Source organism: Eimeria tenella, genomic scaffold, assembly GCF_000499545.2.
Source record: "Eimeria tenella Houghton genomic scaffold, Eth_scaff16, whole genome shotgun sequence".
NCBI lineage: Eukaryota > Apicomplexa > Conoidasida > Eucoccidiorida > Eimeriidae > Eimeria > Eimeria tenella.
Window position 1 is genome coordinate 75,244 of NW_013541531.1, and position 19,258 is coordinate 94,501.

At 49.2% G+C, this 19,258-nt stretch overlaps 2 protein-coding genes across 2 annotated transcripts; both read left to right on the top strand.

Annotated features, from left to right (window-relative positions):
- Positions 1-3,179: 3,179 nt before the first annotated feature.
- On the top strand, positions 3,180-4,812 carry ETH_00009415 (small nuclear ribonucleoprotein, putative; the record flags this gene model as incomplete). Its single annotated transcript, XM_013373589.1, has 2 exons — positions 3,180-3,553; positions 4,725-4,812. 2 exons carry the CDS (start codon positions 3,180-3,182, stop codon positions 4,810-4,812), a joined length of 462 nt encoding a protein of 153 aa, XP_013229043.1.
- Positions 4,813-6,811: 1,999 nt separating this feature from the next.
- Positions 6,812-17,465, top strand: ETH_00009420 (ubiquitin-transferase domain containing protein, putative; the record flags this gene model as incomplete). Its single annotated transcript, XM_013373590.1, has 16 exons — positions 6,812-7,759; positions 8,737-8,864; positions 9,283-9,337; positions 9,577-9,693; positions 9,875-10,174; positions 11,043-12,226; positions 12,659-12,954; positions 13,342-13,454; positions 14,052-14,279; positions 14,758-15,150; positions 15,452-15,498; positions 15,753-15,822; positions 16,041-16,211; positions 16,462-16,592; positions 16,808-16,911; positions 17,266-17,465. 16 exons carry the CDS (start codon positions 6,812-6,814, stop codon positions 17,463-17,465), a joined length of 4,485 nt encoding a protein of 1,494 aa, XP_013229044.1.
- Between the last annotated feature and the right edge of the window lie 1,793 nt (positions 17,466-19,258).

Below are 19,258 nucleotides of genomic sequence, written 5' to 3' on the forward strand. Positions count from 1 at the left end.
AATCGGTGGCATCAGCGATCCGATTTCCCTAACGAGCAAATTTCTGGAGCATTAACAGAAACTTCTTTAAAAATAAGATGATCTGGATGAGCAAGTTAGTTCTCTTGTTTGATCTTAAAAGCGTAATGACTACACCCACTTCTTAGTGCGGAGGATTCTAGTCATTTCATATCCAGTTGAAGCGTCTTCAAGTCCCATACCATAGGAAAGGTTTCTATCCCTCACAAGGGACGCTCTGTGTGGCGCGCGAAGTTCAAAAGACTGTCACCCAAGCGAAACCTCCGATCAATGAGCTATCAAGTCTACCGACCGCCAGAAGTTGTCGTATCAGTTTTACTGGCGACTTGCTTCAAGAGGAGTGTGCGTATTTGTTGTTCATCAATCAGACATAAAACGTTGCGTCACGCGAGATATGCCAAGTCTCTGGTCGTAGCAGTGCAGTTGAGGATAGTTACGGCTTTGACTAAGTCTCAGCACAGCTTAAAAGCAATGCCTTAACTGCGCCTCATGCCATCTAGATACTCACAAACCCACCTCAGCGGCCTAGCCATCAGCGCTTTCTTGTGCGCTCATGCCACTTCATTCTCCCCAAAGAGTGCCTATTGTTCCACTCAGGAAAGATAGCATTATAATTGCCGCAGGCTAGATCGGATTCCGCTTGAATACAAGCGTCGAAAGAGGCAAACAAAGAAAATGACTGTTTGCCGTACAAGGCACAAACACCTCTCAAATAGAGGGTAACAAACAGTCAGGCTCAAGTTGCCACATCTAAGGCCTTAAGGTATCTCGGGCGTGCAGTTTCTGGCAACTATCTTGCTCCAGGCTATATCTCTCTGCGTGTCTACACACGCCAACTCTTAAATGCTTCTGTAGCAGAAAGAGTAGACAGGCCAGGGTTAGATGCACTGGCTATGCGGAGCGACCCCACGATCACTACTTTTGATATTACAAAGAAAGTGCAGCACTCAATTAAAATAAAGCCACGCACAATAACGCCTTTGCACATGGCAATATTTGCTTGGCCTTTCTTCTTTAGCTCGCGGTGATTGGAACATTGCTCAAGCCGAAGACAACGAAGAAAGGACGTAGACGTGTTGGCTAAACGCCACTACATAAGCACACAATTGCCGAATCCTCAGGTTTTGGCGAAGAGACGCAATTAGTATCTGTTAGAGCCGATACTTCCCCAGAAGACCACCCGTCTTTAGTATCACTGCGGAAGATTTCCTGTTCCACGTAGGCGCACTGGCATTCATTGTCAGCAACGAAAACATTCTATAAGGAGAGCTCCAGAAATGTTATGATCAGCTTTGGCAGGTCCTCAACTGAATTTGCATTCTTTGGCGGCTTTTCAGGCGAAGGCACTGGCTGACTGTAACATTGATGCTGCTACTACAGAAACAATGATCGTGGACCCAATTTTGCTGCAAGGCCACTCAACAGAAATAGCAGTGGAGATTTATTTCAAATATCACTGCAAGAACCTGCAAATGACAACCAAATCGCAAATGAAGCCAAGGAAAGAAATACGATGCCCTAGCTGCTGGCTGAGAGCATTAGTCACGGCATTATCCACTCGCTGAGTCGTGAATTTTATTCCCTTACGCAGATAGGCGATTCAGTGGCATCGGCAGGCCTTCAAAATGCCTCCATTCCCATAGTACGGTGCTCACAGGGTCTTAAACTCCAAACCATCCTTCATCAACTATCGCTAGCACATGCAAACGTGGGAGACGCGGTTTTGCGTCTTACAAAATGATGCCCCACTTCGGTCCAAAGCTTCTGTTCTGTCGCTGTACTGTGTCCCTATCGCTATCTTGTTCACCCACTGCTCGTTTGTTGTGGCTTGTTTGTACGTTCTCACTGAAGGGCCTTCCCTGTCAACGGGCTTTTGACTGAAACGTTTCATGCGCTCAAGTTCCCCGTGCAGCACTGAGCTAAAAGAAACGCTAATGAAAATCAAAGAAAGGCTACGATATGTAACTTTTTAAAGATTTCTCGCCTAACGTGACTAACACTTGCGTATGGGTCGTAGGGCCAACCGCAGTGCAAGAACCTATGCCAGCGGCTCCAGGATGTCGGCCCCAAACCAGTCAACAAAGCTGGAGCTTCACACACAGAAAAACAATTTTTCTCGAAGACCAAAAGCAGGAGGGCAACTGTCAGCGGTGTCCCGGCAAGTGACGGCAGAGTAGTAGCGTGTGGCATTATTGAGCTAGTCAGCGGCCCTGGCATACTCTTGTGCACCGACGTCAACAGTTTTTATTCATTGGAACATCTAGGGCACAAAATTGTGCAGATTATGAGATCTGATTGAGCACAAATCGACAAGCACGGTGTGCGCGACCGTAGCCTTAACCGCTGTGCATGTTGCCTATCAGTATTTCCTCTGGTGGTCATTAAAGCCCTGACCTTCACTGGCTTAGAGACCCATTTAGCAGTCCTGCAGCCAGCATATGGTTAACTAGATAATATTTTGTCAAGTTACACTAGATTTGATCGCCAACTCCTCTTTTAGAGAACAAATGCTGCAGTCCGAGGAGCCCTCCGCCCAGTAAGGGAAACAGTGCACTCTAGGGTTACCCCCGGCGCGGCGGGAAAGGGTCCTACACATTCGTCTCGCTAATCAACGCAGCTCAGTAGCCGAAATTAACTGATTTTAATGTCTAAAACCCAGTGAATTTGCGACAAATTAAAGAAACTGGCTTGAAGGCTGCAGCAGCCAGCCCCGGATAAGCAGGCAGGCCCCAGGTGTAAGTACAGCTGCTGCATGCAGGTGGGAGGCGTACTGGTCCGAGTCCCGTTTTCATCAGATTTTGCTTCTTTCTGGAGTTTTTGGGGAACTTACCTCTTTATTATTTCCTTAAAGTCCGTTTGAGGCGCCGAGGTGGCGTCAAACCCGGCAGGCCGGCGCGTCTGTGTCGGCTCCAGGGCAGCATTACCGGTGGGCTCCCCTCTCCATAGGTCCCAGCTCTTCGTGGCTGAATTTTTGTTTAATTTTTTGGATGCGGATTGTTGGAAACTTTGCCTTTGTGATTCTTTTTTTCTGCTTCTCTGAGTCCGCCAGTTCCGCGCCCCGGGCTGGTTCCCCGCAGCATCGCGCCGCCGCTGCCGCCGGTGCCTCGGATTCGACTTGACAGGCTTGCGCGCCACGCCGGACTTCTCCGCATTTCGCGAAGATGAAGTTGGTTCGGTTTTTGATGCGGCTGGCGAACGAGACGCTGGTCTTGGAGCTGAAGAACGGCACAGTGGTGCACGGCACCATAGTGGGAGTGGACGTGGCGATGAACACGCACTTGAAAAACGTCAAGTTGACTGTCAAGCACTCCAACCCAGTTTCTATGGACCACCTCACCATTCGGGGCAGCAACATTCGCTACTTCATTCTCCCCGACTCTCTGCCTCTCGACACTTTGCTCATTGACGACACTCCCATCCAGAGGCCCCCCCGCGAGACGGGTTTGCGGCCTCTGGCCCGAGGCCGTGGCCGTGGGGGTCGGGGGGCCCCCCGGGGGGCCCGTGGGGGCCCCCGCGGGGGGGGCTTCCGCGGCAGGTAATCAGCTGCAGGGGCCCCTGCTGCAGCAGCGGCAGCAGCTGGCGCTGCTGCTGCGGCTGCGCTTGGGATCAGAGCCGGCATTTGAGCTGTGGGGTGTACGTACACTTGGGGTGTACGTACGCGACGGCTGCTGCCGAGAGGGAACAAGAAAAGGAGGAAGCCCGAATGTTTGTTTGGGCCTTGGGTGCATCTGTGTGCAGCTGCATGCACTTGAATTGCATTTATTATTTATTCTATTTAGTTCTTCTTTCAAGAATTAAAATGCAAACTGCATGTCTTGCACAAATGCGCTGCGGGCTCTTTGCTGCTTCTCTAAGGGCTGCGGGCGCTGGCCTGGCCCGCTGCCCCACACCCGAAATGGGACAAACTCTGCAACTCTTTGCATTTGATTAAAGTGATTAAAAAAGTTTAAAGCTCAAAATCCACTTTGTCTTTATTTGCCAGCTGCAGCAGCAGCAAGTCCGGGGCGTTCCGCGCCCCAGCTGCTACCGCTGCTGCAGCAGCACATTCGCTGCTGCTGCTGCTGCTTTGCGGGCTTGTTTCAGTAAAAAGTATATAATTAGGCGTAAGTAAATATATATGCATATATATATATTTATATATTTGTGTTTATTCATATTACAAAGAGAATACACAACTGGTAGAAATAGAGCTAGGGAGGACGGGCTGTTGGGGTGTACAGACACCTGAAGGCAACGCCAAGTGCTTTCTTAACCCTGAATTGGCAGTTCATTTAAAGGCAGCTGCCCCCGCATATCTTCGAAAGCCTATCCTAAACCCTTTTTTAGGGTTTAGGGTTTGGCTCGGCTAACCTGGGGAAGCTGCAAAGACTCGACACTACGTAGGCCCATTTGCTTTCATTTATTTGTGGCTGTTGAGACCCAGTAGAGAGTTCATAGCACTCGAGTTAGGGTTTAGGGTTTGGTTCTTAGTGTTTGCGCTTAGGGTCTAGGCCGTGGGGCTTGCAACTAGGGTTTAGGGTTTAGGTCTCGCGGCTTACATTTAGGGCTTAGGGCAAGGGGTTTAGAGTTAGGGTTTAGTGCGTGAGGCTCAGAGTTAGGATTTAGAGAGCAGGGTTTGGAAGTAGGGTCTAGGGTTTACGGGACTTGGAGCTAGGGTTTAGGGTTTGGCTGGAGGGTTTAGAGTTAGGGTTTAGGGTGTACTTCAGCACAAATTGCTGTTGCACCAAAGTGCAGCAAAGGAAGGAGCTTGTGCAACAAACAGATTCAAAGAAGAACTTGGGTGAAAAGATTTGAAGAAACAGCAAATGCAAAACCCTGAAAATCGGAGAAGACCAAATGAGAGCTGATTGAGGGGCAATACCTCTGGCTAGCTACCGCAGGAGGCGCGGCTAGCTAGCTGCAGGTAGGGGTGGCTAGCTGTGGCTAGCCATCCCTACCTGCGCAGCCCACAAAAAGCGGTGGCTAGATGCAATCTGCTGGGCGTGGCTAGCTGTGGCTAGCTGTGGGTAGCTGTGGTTAGTTGTGGCTAGCTGTGGTTAGCTGCGGTTAGTTACGGTTACCTGTGGCTATCTGTGGCTAGCTGTGGCTAGCTGTGTTTAGCTGTGGCTAGCTGTGGCTAGCCATGTCTTGCTGTTGTTGCCTCGCGGGGGCTGGGCCTGCATGACAGAACAGGAGGCCCCAATAAGAAAATTACATTTCATGTTTTTGCAAAAGGGCTTTTTGACTTTTTTGCAAAAACATGAAATGTACTTTATTAGATCTAAAGAGGACATGAAATACACATTATTAGATTTAAAAAGAAGAGCCACTGAGAGGCAGAAGAGCTACAGCAGTTTCCTACTTCGCTCGTTTTGCTGCTGCTGCTCAGCAGCAAGAAGTGAAGCCCCGCCTCTGGGGCCCCTCAAGAATAAAGTCCCAAGTTTGGCCACTTTGAAGTAAGCGCAGAAGAAACTGAATTGGCGCCATTCAACGAACAAGAAAGTTCAAAGAAAGCAGCTCACGCGGAAGCCCATTAAACCACTTCATCTCCAGAAACAACTCGTAAACATCCAGGGGAAGTTAGCAGCAGCTTTGCATGCATTTGCTGCAGAAGTTGAGCTCGAAAAATGCCACTTTTGCAAGTTCGTCTCTGCAATTTTGAAATCCCAAAGTCCAAGAATTCAATGAGACACTCGGAAACACGGCTGCGGCGGCAGTGAGTGGGGGATTTCATTGAGAAAAAATGACTTTGAAGATAATTCTTTCCAAGAGTGAAGTCTCAGAGTTATTATTTTCTTGCTTCACCGCGAATGAGCCTGAATAGCCGTGTGTGGGGGTTGTCGCGAGGCGCTGCAGCGCACGCACATCCAGCAGCTGCGGCGTTTTGAATATCTCGCTGATTAGCAATTGAATTAATTTAAATTAATGTAACTAGGTTTTAAATTTGCCGAAGGGGCTGCGGGCTAGGCGGAGGAGGAGATCTGGTCTTCACCGCGATGCATACAAACAGCTGAGAAGCCAGCAGCACCGTTTCGGTGATATTTCTCGAGCTGCAGCACCATCAAGCTGATTTTGTCTATTTTTGACTCTTTTTGCCATTGATATTTATTCAAATGCTCTCCTGAGTACGTTTTCTTCACCCGAAACGCAAACAAACAACCAGCCGCGGCGGCGCCTCGCCTGGCGGTCCCGCCACGAGCTGCCCATCACCCCCTAGATATCGAGTTTTCCCTGGAACCTAGTTGGTAAATAAATTTAAAAATTGAAAACAAATAGTATTAGATCAAATCTAAACTCTCCTGAGTAGGTATTACTTGAGGTACAGGTCAGCGGGAGCCTGGCTGGTATCGCCATCGACAGCAGCAGCAGCAGTAACGGCTGCTGCACTTTCCAACTGAACCGAAAAGCGGGCCCTCTCGATCTTCTTCGTTTTATTTTTGTTGAATCAGCGCTCAGGAGACAGCAGCAGATGAACTCCAACCAACAGCCCTTGCCACCTCGCCTCACTCGAGACTGAGCAGCAGCAGTTGCTGCAGCAGCAGCAGCAATAGCTTCACAGCAGAAGCACCTGTTGCAGCCGCCGTACCCGCAGCCTTGACATCTCACGGCTTCGGCAGAGTCAGCAGCAGCAGCAGTGGCAGCAGCCACACCGCCGCAGCCGCAGCTGCAGCTGCAGCCGCAGGAGTAGCGGTCTACCTGCAGCAGCAGCAGCAGAAGCAGCAGCCAAAGCAGCTGAAGAAGCAGCAGGAGAAGCAGCAACAGAAGCAGCAGGCTTTGCTGTTGCGGCTGCAGCCTAAGAGAGGCTGCTGCAGCGATGCCGCTGCATCTGTCGGGTTGCCTCTGGCCACTGCACCGCCACAGGCGTCAACAGCAGCAGCAGCAGCAAAATGAGCAGCAGCAGCAGCAGGAGCCCCAGGATCCGGGGCAGCAGCAGCAGCTGCAGCTGGTTGAAGCGGTAAGCCTGCATCCAACTGATGCTCTGGTGGATTCGGAAGCAGCACATCAGCAGCAGCAGCGGACGCGGACGGAGCAGCAGCAGCAGCAGCCCCTGGCACACACGAAGAACATTCTGAGCAGCAGCAGCAGCAGCTTGCCGCCTGCAGAAGTCGCAGCAGCAGTAGCAGCAGCAACAGCAGCAAAAGAGTCCTCTGCGCAGCCGCTTGCTACTGCAACGCTGACTCGTGCTGCTACGCAGCGTTCTGCTTCCCCGCAGTGTAGGGAGTCGCCGACAGCAGCAGTAGCTTCGGCAGCAGGCCCGGCATCAGCGCCGGCAGCAGCAGCAGCAGCAGCGAGCCCAGCGCTCGCAGCAGCAGCAGCAAACTTGAACCGAGAAGGCAGCTTGTGCCTCTCGCTGCATGCACAAGGCTCGGAATCTTTTTGTGTTTCTCCTCACTTTCAAATTTATTTGTGGGGTTTGAACGACTGCGGGCAGCTGCTGTCCGTTGCTGCAGGGCGGGAGCCGAAGGAAGCAGAAGCAGCAGCGAAGAAGCCGGAGGCCGACGCAGCAGCAGCAGCAGCAGCAGCAGCGGGGGGGTGCCCCCCGAGACTTATTTCTAAACTGGAAAACAAAACCATCTGTGGCTGCTGCTTGGGACTCGACCGCACTTGGCTGTGGGACGGAAGACAGAGTGTGTGGGGTGGGGGTTTGAATGAGTTCGGGTGTATAGACATCGACGGCGACAAGTACATCAAGAGGCCGCGACTTTGCGAAGGCATTCGAGGCGCTGTTTCCGTTGCTGCTGCTGCTTGCCACACCATTGCGGTCCTCGACACTGGCCATGAGGCCTCCTGCTTTTGCTGCTGCTGCTGCTGTTGCTTCTGTTGCTGCGGGGAGGGTGGGGTTGGTTGTTGCTGCTCTTTTTCTCTCTGTCTTTTTCTGTTGCTGCTGCTCTGGGTCCTGGGGCTCTCTGTGTCTTCTGGCCCCACAGTGTCTTTAAGTGCTGCAGTTTTTCTGTTTGTCCTATTTGTCTTCCTTTCACGCTCCTTCAGGAGATCTTTTGTTTCTTTCTTCTTGTTTTTGTGGCTTCCCTGTCTCTGTCTCCTTTTGATCTCGCAATAATTTAAATAGCAGTCAAATGAGCTGTTTAAACCTCACTGATTAATTGCAGCCATGTGGAGGAGGTGTGTGTACAGCTGCTGCTGCTGTCTTGGCTGCGCTGTGGTATACTCGAAAGAACAAACAGAAGAAACCAGAAATAAAATTAAATCAACTGCCATTAAGGGACATAGCATCTTTTTCTGTTTTTGTTTGGTGTTTCTGCGGTGTATGAACAGCTGTCATTGCTTTTCGGTACCTGTTTTTGCTTGGTGTTTCTGCGGTGTATGTACAGCTGCCATTGCTTTCGGCAGCAACGAATTCGGCCAGTTGGGCCGAGGCCCTTCGGTTTTATCTCTTAGCCATTTCAACCCGCAAGCAATGCAAATAGACAGATCTATTCCTCAGCTTCAGGGACAGGTAAATCGAAGCCTAATTATTGATAATCATGTATACCCCCTTAGCAGGTTTTAACTACGGTGGAGGCCGCATGCGCTTCAGGGTTTAGGGTTTAAGGTTCGTAGGGCTGTTTTTGTCTGTGGCTGAGAGTCTAGGGTCTGTTGTTCATCCTCATCTTTTGCGGTGTATATACACCAAAAATGTAGGTTTCTGGTTAAAGTTTTGAGGACCTGGGGTCACCTTCCAAGAGGCGCTAGGGTTTAGGGTTTAGGGTTTAGGGTTTAGGGTTTGTGCGTTTTGCGCAGCAAGTGAGGCTTCGGCAGGCAGCCTGTGGTTCCGGCTATTCGCTGCTGCTCTCAGACACAGGAATGCTGCTGGGCTGTGGGCTGTCGCCTTTTGGCTGCCTGGGGATGGGCACTGAGCGAGCGCAGCAGTGAGCCGCTGCAACAACGAAAAATATGCTTTTGTATTTAAATTATATTCAAATATTATTTTTTAAAGTGCGCATTTATGTTAATACACCCTCCAATATTTACGTGGGCAGGCGTGGCGTAGTGTTTGTACACCAGAAGTGCAGGTCTGGCCTGCTCAAGTAACTGCATATATCCATGCATGCATGCATGCATGCATACATGCATGCATGCGTACATTGATGCATGCATTAATTTATATGTGCTTGTGCTTATATGTATATAACTATAAATGTGTGTCTTTGCCCACATATCTACAGTCCATTCATGTGCAGAGAAATGTTTAAGTACTTATGATTAGCCCTATTTGTGTCCCTCTGCTGCCGTTCGTTTAATTGTATTTGTTGTTTCTGTGTTTGGTATTTTTTCGTTTTTTCTCAGAGTGGAGCCGTTGCTCCGTCCTGTCAGCGCTCTCTTTGGCTTACCAATAAAGCAGGTAACATGCAGCTCAAGGTGTTGTTTCTTTTTGCATTTTCTCTTTACTTCTTTTCCTTCTTTCGAGTTTTCTGGTCCCTGTTTCTCTTTGTCTTTTTCCTTTTTCCGTGAGTGCATGCGTGTTGTTGGACATGCATGCTACCGAATTTGTCCTTTTCTATATTGTATTTGCTGGAGCCGCCTTTGTTGTTAGCTCCTAGGGTTTAGGGTTTAGGGTGTAGGGTTTTGGGTTTGCTGCAGGTGGCGGCTAGCGACGAGCACGTCCTGGCGCTGAGCATCAGCGGCGAGGTCTTCTCTTGGGGTTCGAACAAGTGGGGTCGTTTGGGTCTTGGCGAGGCCTATGACGAAGTAAAACAAGTGCGTTTTGGATTATTTTATACTCAAAACTTCGACTTGTTTTCCGCTTTTTCCCCATTTTGGCTGGCTGCACAGCCCGCTGTTGGAAGCGCCAGCTTCTGCTGCACATTTCGCATCTTGGGGTTTGAAATTCGGAATTTGGAGTGGAGTTTGGAGTTGAATTTGGGGTTTTGCTTTGCAGGTCTCCACCCCACAACTTGTGCGGCTCTCTCTGCGCGCCCGCGCAGTCTTCGCCAGCGCCAGTCACTCCGGGCTGCTAGTGTCTGGGGGGTTATTATATTTGTGTGGCAGCAACAGTTACGGGGAGTTGGGGTTCCCTGTGGGATGCGATCCCGCCTCCCGATCCCGCCTCCCCCGGGACAGCACGCAGAGCCCCCCCGTTTCCTGGAGCTCCCGCTTTCTTCTAGTTCGCTCTTTGCAAAACCACAAAATCAAACTCGCGGCTCTTGGCACGCATTTCTCCATGGCCCTCACCCGAACAGTAAGCCTTTCGCAGTACTTCGGAAACACTTTCCCCAATTTGCCCCCATGAACCCTAAACCCTAAACCCTAAATCCCGTTTCGCTGAGCCCTCACAAACTTCAGAAGAAACCGGGAGCATTGCCCACATGAGTGTATGTACACATAAGCGTGCATGCAGCATGAACATATATATATGTATATATGTATAAATGCATACTTAAATATATATATTTTTATATATATTGGGGATTCGTGGATTGGAGCATGTATATGCATCAATCCAGAGGCCCTCAAACACATTAATGCACATGAGCTTTTCGGCACGTCCTGTCTATTTGTCTTCTGGTGCCTTTTATTTCCCTTTTTTCCTCGCCGTCCATCAGATCTTTCTCTCTTTGCATGCATCTAGCATAAGCCATCTTTCTCAGTCACGCTATACTTCTCTTTGTCTCTACTGTTTTACTTTGTCTAATTGTGGCTGCCAATCTTACTGCATGCGTCTCTCCTTTCGTTTGTCTCGGCGTGTTTCTATAAATTTGCCCCTATCGTTCTACAGCTGCTCATTCTTTTCTAGCTTTATTTTTCTAAAAGTGTCATTGTCTATTCTTATCGTCTTTTTTCCTTGTCTCTGTGTACACCACATCTTGCTGCGTGGGGGTGTCTGCTGCTGCTGCTGTCGCTGCTTCTTTTCCTGTTCCTTTGTGTATTTGAAATCAAATTGAAATTTTATTCAAATTCAAGTTTAAATTCAAATGTAAACTTTAAGTTAAAAGTAAAGTTTGGAGTTATTCTTTTAGTTCAAATGAAACTTGAATTTGAATTGGGACATCTCAGCTTCAGTTTTCATTTCAATTGCAGTTTAAATTTTGACTTGAACTTTCTCTCAGGGCCGCGTCTTCACTTGGGGACTAAACAATTTGAACCAACTGGGTGTCTCTCCGGACACGAATTTCTCGCTATCTCCTTTTCTGGGGGAGGAGGGGCCCCCCCCGAGGCCGTACACGTATGAGCCGCAGCCGCTGTGGCTGCCTCCTGGGGGCCCCCCGATGCAGCAGCTGTACTTTTATTTGATTGCTGCGGGTCCCTTCACAGCTTTTGCTGCTGCTGTGGAGACGCCACAGACGGACTCCGACCCCACAAAAGAAAGAGATAGAGACAGAGCCCCTTCGCCAGCCATAGAGCAGCTTTGCAAGAAAGTGTTGTGTCGTTCGCGTTCTTCAGTAGGTTGGGAGCAGCGGAAGCTGTCTGCTTCCTTTTCTTTGTCTCCCCAGCCGCCCTCTCCCGCTGCTGCCACTGCAGCAGCCGGTGCTGCTGCTGCGCAGCTGCCGCTGCAGCGGCTGCTCACGCTCAGCCGCGGGGATAGCAGCGTGGTGGGCTTCGAGGGCCCGGGGGGCCCCCTCGGGGCTGCGGACCGGTCTTTGTCTCGACAAGAAAGCTGCAGCGTGGACCTTTCTCTTTTTTGCATGTCGGGGCTTTCCGTAGAAGAGGCCCTGGGGTACATTGAGGGGGCCCGCAGCACGGGCGATAGCAGCCAGCTGAAGACAGTCATTTCGAGGGTTTTCAGTGATGTCTTTCGTCTCAATTCTTCTTTTGTCTATCCTGGCCACGGCAGTCTCCCGGACTTTGAGGGAATTGCTGCAGTCTACAAGCAGCTTCCGCAGCAGCTGCTGCCCCTGGTTTGCCACTGCTTCTCAAATGTAATTACCAACAGCATCAAAATGGCACAGCACCTCAAGAGGCCCGACCAAGTCAAGTTCATTCTGCTCATACTTGCATGCACGCCTGTCTACGCCAGCTTTAGCGAGGGCTCCAAGGGGGGCCCCCAGGGGGACCCCCAAAAGGGCACGCAAGAAGGATCCGACGTGGCCCCCCGCGGGAATGATGAGCCTGAAGCCATGGCTTCAGACACGGCCGGCAACCAGCAGCAGCAGCAGCAGCAAGAGCAGCAGCAGCTGAAGCAGCGGGGAGAGATGCTGTACACCGCAGTGCTGCACCTGCTGTTTCATTTGCCGGCGGATGGAAAGAAAAGCTTTTTGAGGCTTGCGATGGAATTCCCGGACTCATTGTTTGAGTGAGGCAACACACAAATTAGATGAAAAATAGAAAGTTAATTAGATCCCTGGAAGCTCCCCGGCTATTTGTCTCCAGTATTTTGTTGCTACTTCAGTGGCTGCCTTTGCTCTTGTCTTGGAGTTTGTTCATATCCATACGTTCCTCAAGACTCTTTACTTACTTTTGTATTCCCCTTTTTTTGGCTTCTGTATCCCCCGCCTCCTCGGTGTCTGCGACTGTATCAATTTCCTTTTGCATTATCTTTGCCTTTTTACTTCACAGCCGCTAGCCGAAGTGCCTTCTTGTTCTCTTTTTTCACTAAGGCCTTAACTAGCACACAGTTGATCACAAAGTGAGGATCGTACACCAATATTTTTACATAGCACACTGTACATATATATATGAACTAATTTAGTAGGTTTGTTTATTTTTCCTGCTTTTTCTCTCTCAGGACGGCTCTGGTCGCCCCTGCCTGCGGCTTTCTGTCTTTGTCGCTCTCGGCCTCTGGTTCTCGCTACCGCATTGTGGATCGCGTGTGGCACTGCGTGGCTTTGCTGCAGCTGCTGTATCGGGCCAACTGCAGCAGCAACCGCCGCGTGCTGCTGCAGGGAGCAGCAGACACCAAGATTCCCATCGATAAGTTCCAAGTCAAAGAAATAGGCACCCTGGTAGACCCTATTAAGGAAGTCGGAGCTTATGTAGAGATGGCCCCTAGAGCGACTCAGGACAAAACACAAAGGCAAATTGGTGAGATGGGAACTCGTCAGTAGTCAGCTAGCTAGCTAGGTAGCTAGCTAATTTGTACCTAGCTCATTTGCTAGCATAATGAGCGGCGACGTAGGCACGCAAGTTGATAGATAGGTAATTAGTAACTTGAACATTTGAAGTAGTAAATGTTTCTCAGTAGTTCCGAGGCGCACTTTACTAGCTATCCAGCTGCTACTTAATTAGCTCAATTAGATCAGAAGCTGACTGGACGGCTAGCTGGGCTGTCTGCCTCAGCTAACTACTGCCAGTGAGCACCTGAGTTCGCATGACTGTTGTCTTTGTCTTTGCGTCTCCAGCCAATTCAGAATGTGACTAAGGCTTTAGACTTACGGGTTTGGGATTTGGCGCCTTTGGGTTTTGCCGCAGCAGTGCGTTTGTTCGACTTGGAGCGGGACGTCATAGGGAGTTGCGAGTTGCAGTCGCGGTGGTCTCTGTTCATTGCCCATTTAAATCTCTGTCCTCTTTCCTTTAAGAGGAATGTGAGTCAAGTGGAGTCCTTTTATGGAGTTTTAAATACCAAGGCACAACACATTGCATGCATTTGCCCCAAAAAGGTGTCACTTCTCTGCTTAGTCTTGCTGAAGATCATGTGCTTTACTCTCGGGTTCATGTTCAAGTACGCCAAGAATTATATTTGTCTATCTGCACAGGCGTGCATGTACATATTTATGTAGGCTCTGCAGCAACTCTTGTGATTCGCATATATGTTTTGTTCATGGAACTGTTTTGTGTACTTATTACCCATTGAAACGCATAGTTTCAGTGTCCTGAGAGGGCCTTGAGCCTAACCACATCAAATGGGCGAACGAAAATGTTTACTTGTTTACTTCTTTGCGCGTTTCACACGAAAAATTGTATGCAAATTCCTCTGCTGTATAATCTGTAGTATCATTCAATAGATACTTCTCTTTCAAATGAAGAATTAAACAAAGTTGAAGCATTATTCTGCACTGAGGCCCGCTTGAGTTGCTTCATTTTCAATTAGAAGCAGTTCAGTGAATCGGCTAGCTCTTGTGTCCGCCTGTCATCTTGCCAAAAGGTAAACTCATTCATTCTATTTTCTCCTTGTTCTCCAGGTACTGTTAGTAGACAACGTCTATCGCCAGCACCACACCTCCCTTCAGTCCTTACTGGACACGAAGCTCCCCTTCTTGATTCTGAGGGTCCGGCGCAGTCACCTAATTGAAGATGCATGCAAGCTCCTTGGATCGAACGATCCCAGGGACCTCCTGAGGCCCCTCAAGGTCATATTTGAGGGGGAGGAGGGAGTCGATGAAGGAGGGCTACGGAGGGAATTCTTTTCGGTAAGATACGGAAACAATTTGCCAACTAATGTTTTCTGTATGCAGACTTATGTATCTACCTGCATGTAATTGTATACATAGTGCATGCCCACTTTGTGGTTGCCTACTTTTCAATAGTTGCATTTTCGTAAGGTCCGGTGTTCGTGTTTCTGCTTTTGATGACTGTCTGCATTTCTTCCACCGTGTCAGTCTTGTTTCCCGTCTTTGTCTGCCCTCTTCTCACTTCTTCATGTTAATTGTTGTCGTGGCTCACCGTCCCTTTTATGATTGAGAGCCGGTTTTTCTGCTTTATAGTTTAGAGCCGGTTTTTCTGCTGTGGTACCTGAACACCTTGCCCACATGCGTGACGTGTTTGCACTGTTTCTTGCATCTGTTCATTTTTCCCTACATTTTATTCTTTTTCTGTCGTGTCGACTGTTTGTCTTAGTTTCCCCTGTAGCTTCCATTTTCCTTTCCTGTTTGTCCCTTCGTGCTGCAGCTGTTAACTCGGGAGTTGTTCTCTGCTTCTCGCGGCCTCTTCACGTACCACTCGGGTGTACGTACACTGTGGTTTAAGCAGCAAGAAGAGCCACTAGACTCTCAGGACAAACGAGAAGATGCTTCTACAGCAGCAGCAGCAGACTCAGAGCCAGCTGCAGCGAAGCCCGCTGCTGCAGCTGCAGCAGATTCCGCCACTTCTGCAGCAGAAGGATCTCCTAAGCCCGAAGAAAAGGCAGCAGGCGCCCCTGCGTCATCGGACCAGGACAGCAGCAGCAACAACAGGAGCGAGTTAATTCCTGAAGGCAAGGCCAAGGAGTATTGGCTTACGGGTCTACTTGCATCTATGGCGGTCTATAACGACATCCTGATGCCACTGAGTCTGCCCATTGTTGTGAGATTCTATGAAGACAAACTGCTGCTCGCGCTGCTGCCACTGCTGCTACTGCTGCAGCTGCTGCTGTTTCCCTTCCTGTCGTCATATTTGCTGCTGCTGTAAGGGGTGCGGGCGCTTTTGCAGAGGTGACATCTTTTAGAGCTGGGGAAATCGTAGAATAAGAAGTGGTTGATAAGGGCTTGGCTGTGCATAGTTCTTCTCAGGGTTTACGACGTAGGCCGTAGGGTTTACGACCCAGGGTGTAGGGTTTGGGGTTTAGGCTTCACATTCGTCAAAATTGTTCATTCTTGAATTTCAGGTGTACAAGCAACTCCAAGGGGAGGACGTGGCACTAGAAGATCTGGGGTGAGATGTAGGGAGGGTTTAGCATCTAGGGTTTAGGGCTGAGCATGAAGTTTCAAAGTTTGCATGCAAAGCTCAGGGTCGCAGAATGTAGCCAGGCTTGCCCAACTGGAATTTAACGTTTCCATCATGTATGGGTGATGGAAAATAGTCTTAGGAATTTCTTAGAAAGATCAGCGCCTGGATTGTAGTCTTCAGTGCTTAGCCCCTAGGGTGGAGGGTTTAGGGTTTGCATTTCTTTTCTGTGCTGCCTCCAGCGACGTGTTCCCCGACGAACTGAACAGCTTCGAGAAGCTGCTGGAAATCGACAACGAGGCAGATTTCAATGTAGGTTTGAGGGTTTATGGTTTATGGTGAGGATTTGGAGTGTGGTTCCGAGAGCATCTTTTGTCAGCCATGTCCCGTTGCAGAATTTCCCTTGATATCTGCTGCTAATTTGGCCCTTGCTTCCTCTTTCCTGCTATTTATTGTGGCGCTGCGAGCTCGGCTTCAAGGGTTTAGGGCTTTTAGGGTTTAGGTATTTGTGTTGGGGGTTTGCGATTCAGAACGCATTTGAAGGCATGGCCTTTTGCGTTGACGTGGAGCAAGGGGATGGGCGACGCGTGCAGGTGCCGCTCAAGCCCGATGGAGCGTCGATTCCATTAACCATCAAAAACAGAAATGAATTCGTCAATTTGTATGCCAAGTACTTGTTGGTGGACTCTGTAAAGTCACAGGTTTGTTATGCGCACTCACGAAACTGAACTGCTTATTGGCGTATAATTGTTTTTGTGGCAATTCCAATATTTTTGTAACTCGTATTGCACTTGCCAGTCTTCTGTGCTCATTTTCACCTGTTTGTGTAGATCTTGTCCCAGTGCATTCAGTGAAAACACTTGTGTCCGTGCAGCCGTTCCACTTTGCCCGTTCCTACCAAAACTCTTTGTCTTAATCATTATCCACTTGCTTGTCGTCCTTTGAGTTCAGTTTTCATATTTCAAAAAGGGTTTTCAGCTGATTGCATCACCGCTCCTCTCCAGCCTCACTGGTCCCGAGCTGCAGCTCCTCCTCTGCGGTACACCAGAGCTCAACTTCGAGGACCTGAAGGCCTCTTGCAGGTGAGGTTTGGGATTTAAAGTTTTCGGTTCAGGGTTTGCGATTGTGGGGATAGTGCTGAGGGTAAAAGGCTTTACATTTAGGGTTCAGCAACGGGCCGCAGCTAACAAACTCTGAATGGGAGAATAAGCGTAGCTTGATTCTATTCGCTGGTATTTCGGGCTGAGGGTAAAGAAGCTGGACTGCACAGTGGGCGGTGGGCTTATGCCTTGTGCAGGTACGAGGGCTACTCTCCGGACTCTCCTTACATAAAGTCACTGTGGGATATTCTCTTCTCTTTCGACACTTTTCAAAAGCAAAACTTTCTCAAATTTGTTTCAGGTGATTGCAAACCCTTAACCTAACACGCCTGAATATTCAAACGCAACTATGTAAAAGGCGAAGCTGCTCTTTCCTGCTTGGCCTAACCTTTACACCTGCTTTCGTCTTAGGGCTTGGATATAGAATTTAATGTTTGCGGTGGTTGGACATACACTTTAAGCCCTCTGTTACGAGGGACCCTTTGTTTTTTTGCGCCATTGCTTTCACCACTCAGGATAGGTTTGGCATTTAGAGCTTAGGAGCTATTCTTGGCTGTTCGTGGCTGCTCGTAGCTTTGTCGTTGCTTCATGACCATGATGGTTATCCAAAGCTTCAGGGCCTCAGGGCTTACTTTTTTCTGAACTTGCGTTACAGGCAGCGAACGGTCGCCTGCGTTCGGTCTATCTGAGCTGAGAATGACAATTCAGAAAAACGGCGGAGAACCCACAGAGCGTCTTCCGACCTCGTTTACATGTTTTTGTACGTTTCTTCTTCCCGAGTATGGGACCAAGGAGAAGCTGGAGAGACTATTAACCATTGCTATTGAAGCTTCGGAGGGCTTCGGGCTGCAGTGACTCTCTGAAGGCGAATCCTACGAACCCTGTTTCATGCTGCTGACCAAAGGATACCTGGCCAAAATTAATTCTAATAAACTTCGTAAAACCAAAAGCTTGAAGTCTTAACACTGAGTTCTGCATACGCAACGACGGGAACTTCGAAAGCTTGTAATTTTTGCCATCGGAACCAAGGAGAAGTCTGGGCTACCATGAAGGGTAAAAGCCTTGATCAGCCCTCAACTGTAAAGTTTATATTCTCCTTCAGTCATCTCACAATTCATATCGAGGCCTCGAAGAAAGCGGCCTTCAAAAAAAACTTTCCTACATCCTAAACCATTTGCCCAGAGTATTCATTTGCATTCAACTGACAACAAAATACGCATGCAAGACACACGGCTGTATAACAGGGCCTGAAGACTGTCCATATGGGGATACAAAAGTCTTTTAAAGGGACTAGACAAGGAGAAGCCCGAATGCCCTAAAATGAACTACATGTAGACCGAGTGCATTGGAGGACTCATGGGGTTCCCAATGAAATGCTGACGGCTTGCGAGCGGGTACCGCAGGGCTTCTTTTTTGGTGTTGGAGGTGCTTTTTTTAGGAGTGTCAGACAAGGGCTCTTACGAAACCGCAAAGACGCAATAGGCGGCAGCGGGACCTATGGCCTACAGCGTAGGCAAACTACCAGAAATACCTTCAAGTACCCTGTAGAGGGTTTCCCCAGAGGGTCCCTTTGGTCGATTTGGCTAGGTTGGGGGCATTTTCGCTGCATGAGTTCCGCCTGGGGGATTTCAGAGCTGTATTCTGGAACCTGTTCCTGTAGGATGAAGGTCCAAAAATGCATCAGGGGGCCCCGAACCGTTATGCATGTGGTTGGCGGTTAGTGCCTCATAGGTCCAGCTAGGACCCCCGCGGTAAACTTTTTGGGATGACAGGTGTCTTGGATAAAGGTAAAAGTGTGAAGCTGCAAGTCTTATTACCATCTGCTAGACAGACAGCAGCAGCCACAGCGGCAATCCCTGCAGCAGCACTTAAAACAGCGGCTTTATCATGGTGTGAGTGAGGCTGCACTTGAACAGTGCGCACTCACATCTTTTGCCCTGGATCTGTGTACTTGCTGACCTGTGTTGGCCTCACGTTGCATATAGCTGCAAAACGGTTGCCTGTGCATGCACTGAAGCTTCTGACGGCGACTCCCCTAGAGAGTCGTCTTGGCTTGGTGCTTTTGTGGCTGGAAGACGGGCTAGGGAGACAGCTGCATGTGAAACTGAGGCTAACTGCTGACTTAACCGCTCACAAAAATCTGAAGCGAGGGCTGTCGCTGCAGTTACTCTAGCTGCAGCTACTGCTGCACCAGAAGGCGAAAATTTCTATAACAAGCTTAAGAGCCTCCCTAGTAGTGGCCCCCTTTTCATTTGACTGGTGCGGTATTTGGGTTATTCCGTAACAGGTTGAGTATTAGAGTTCGTTTGAATCATAGGGTTGGCACACAGTTTACTTTCCAGCGAGGGCTTGGGGTTGGGGCTTTCAGAATTCCGCTTCAAACATTCGTACTGCTGGAGCTCCCTGAAACGTGGGGATAGTTACACCACGCTATGCGTATATACGGCTTCTAATATATCCATGAACAGCAAGAGGGGGACTGGGTAGTAAGTCGAAGTGAAGCGCGTGTCGAAGTGAAGCGCGTGGGGTTGCTTATCTGTATTTGCTTTATTTTATAAACTTAGAAGGGAAGTTAACAAACAAAGCAAGTCCCAAGAATTCCAGAAAGCAGTCACGAGCTCAAACCTACGTTTGTCCTGTCTCCTAAA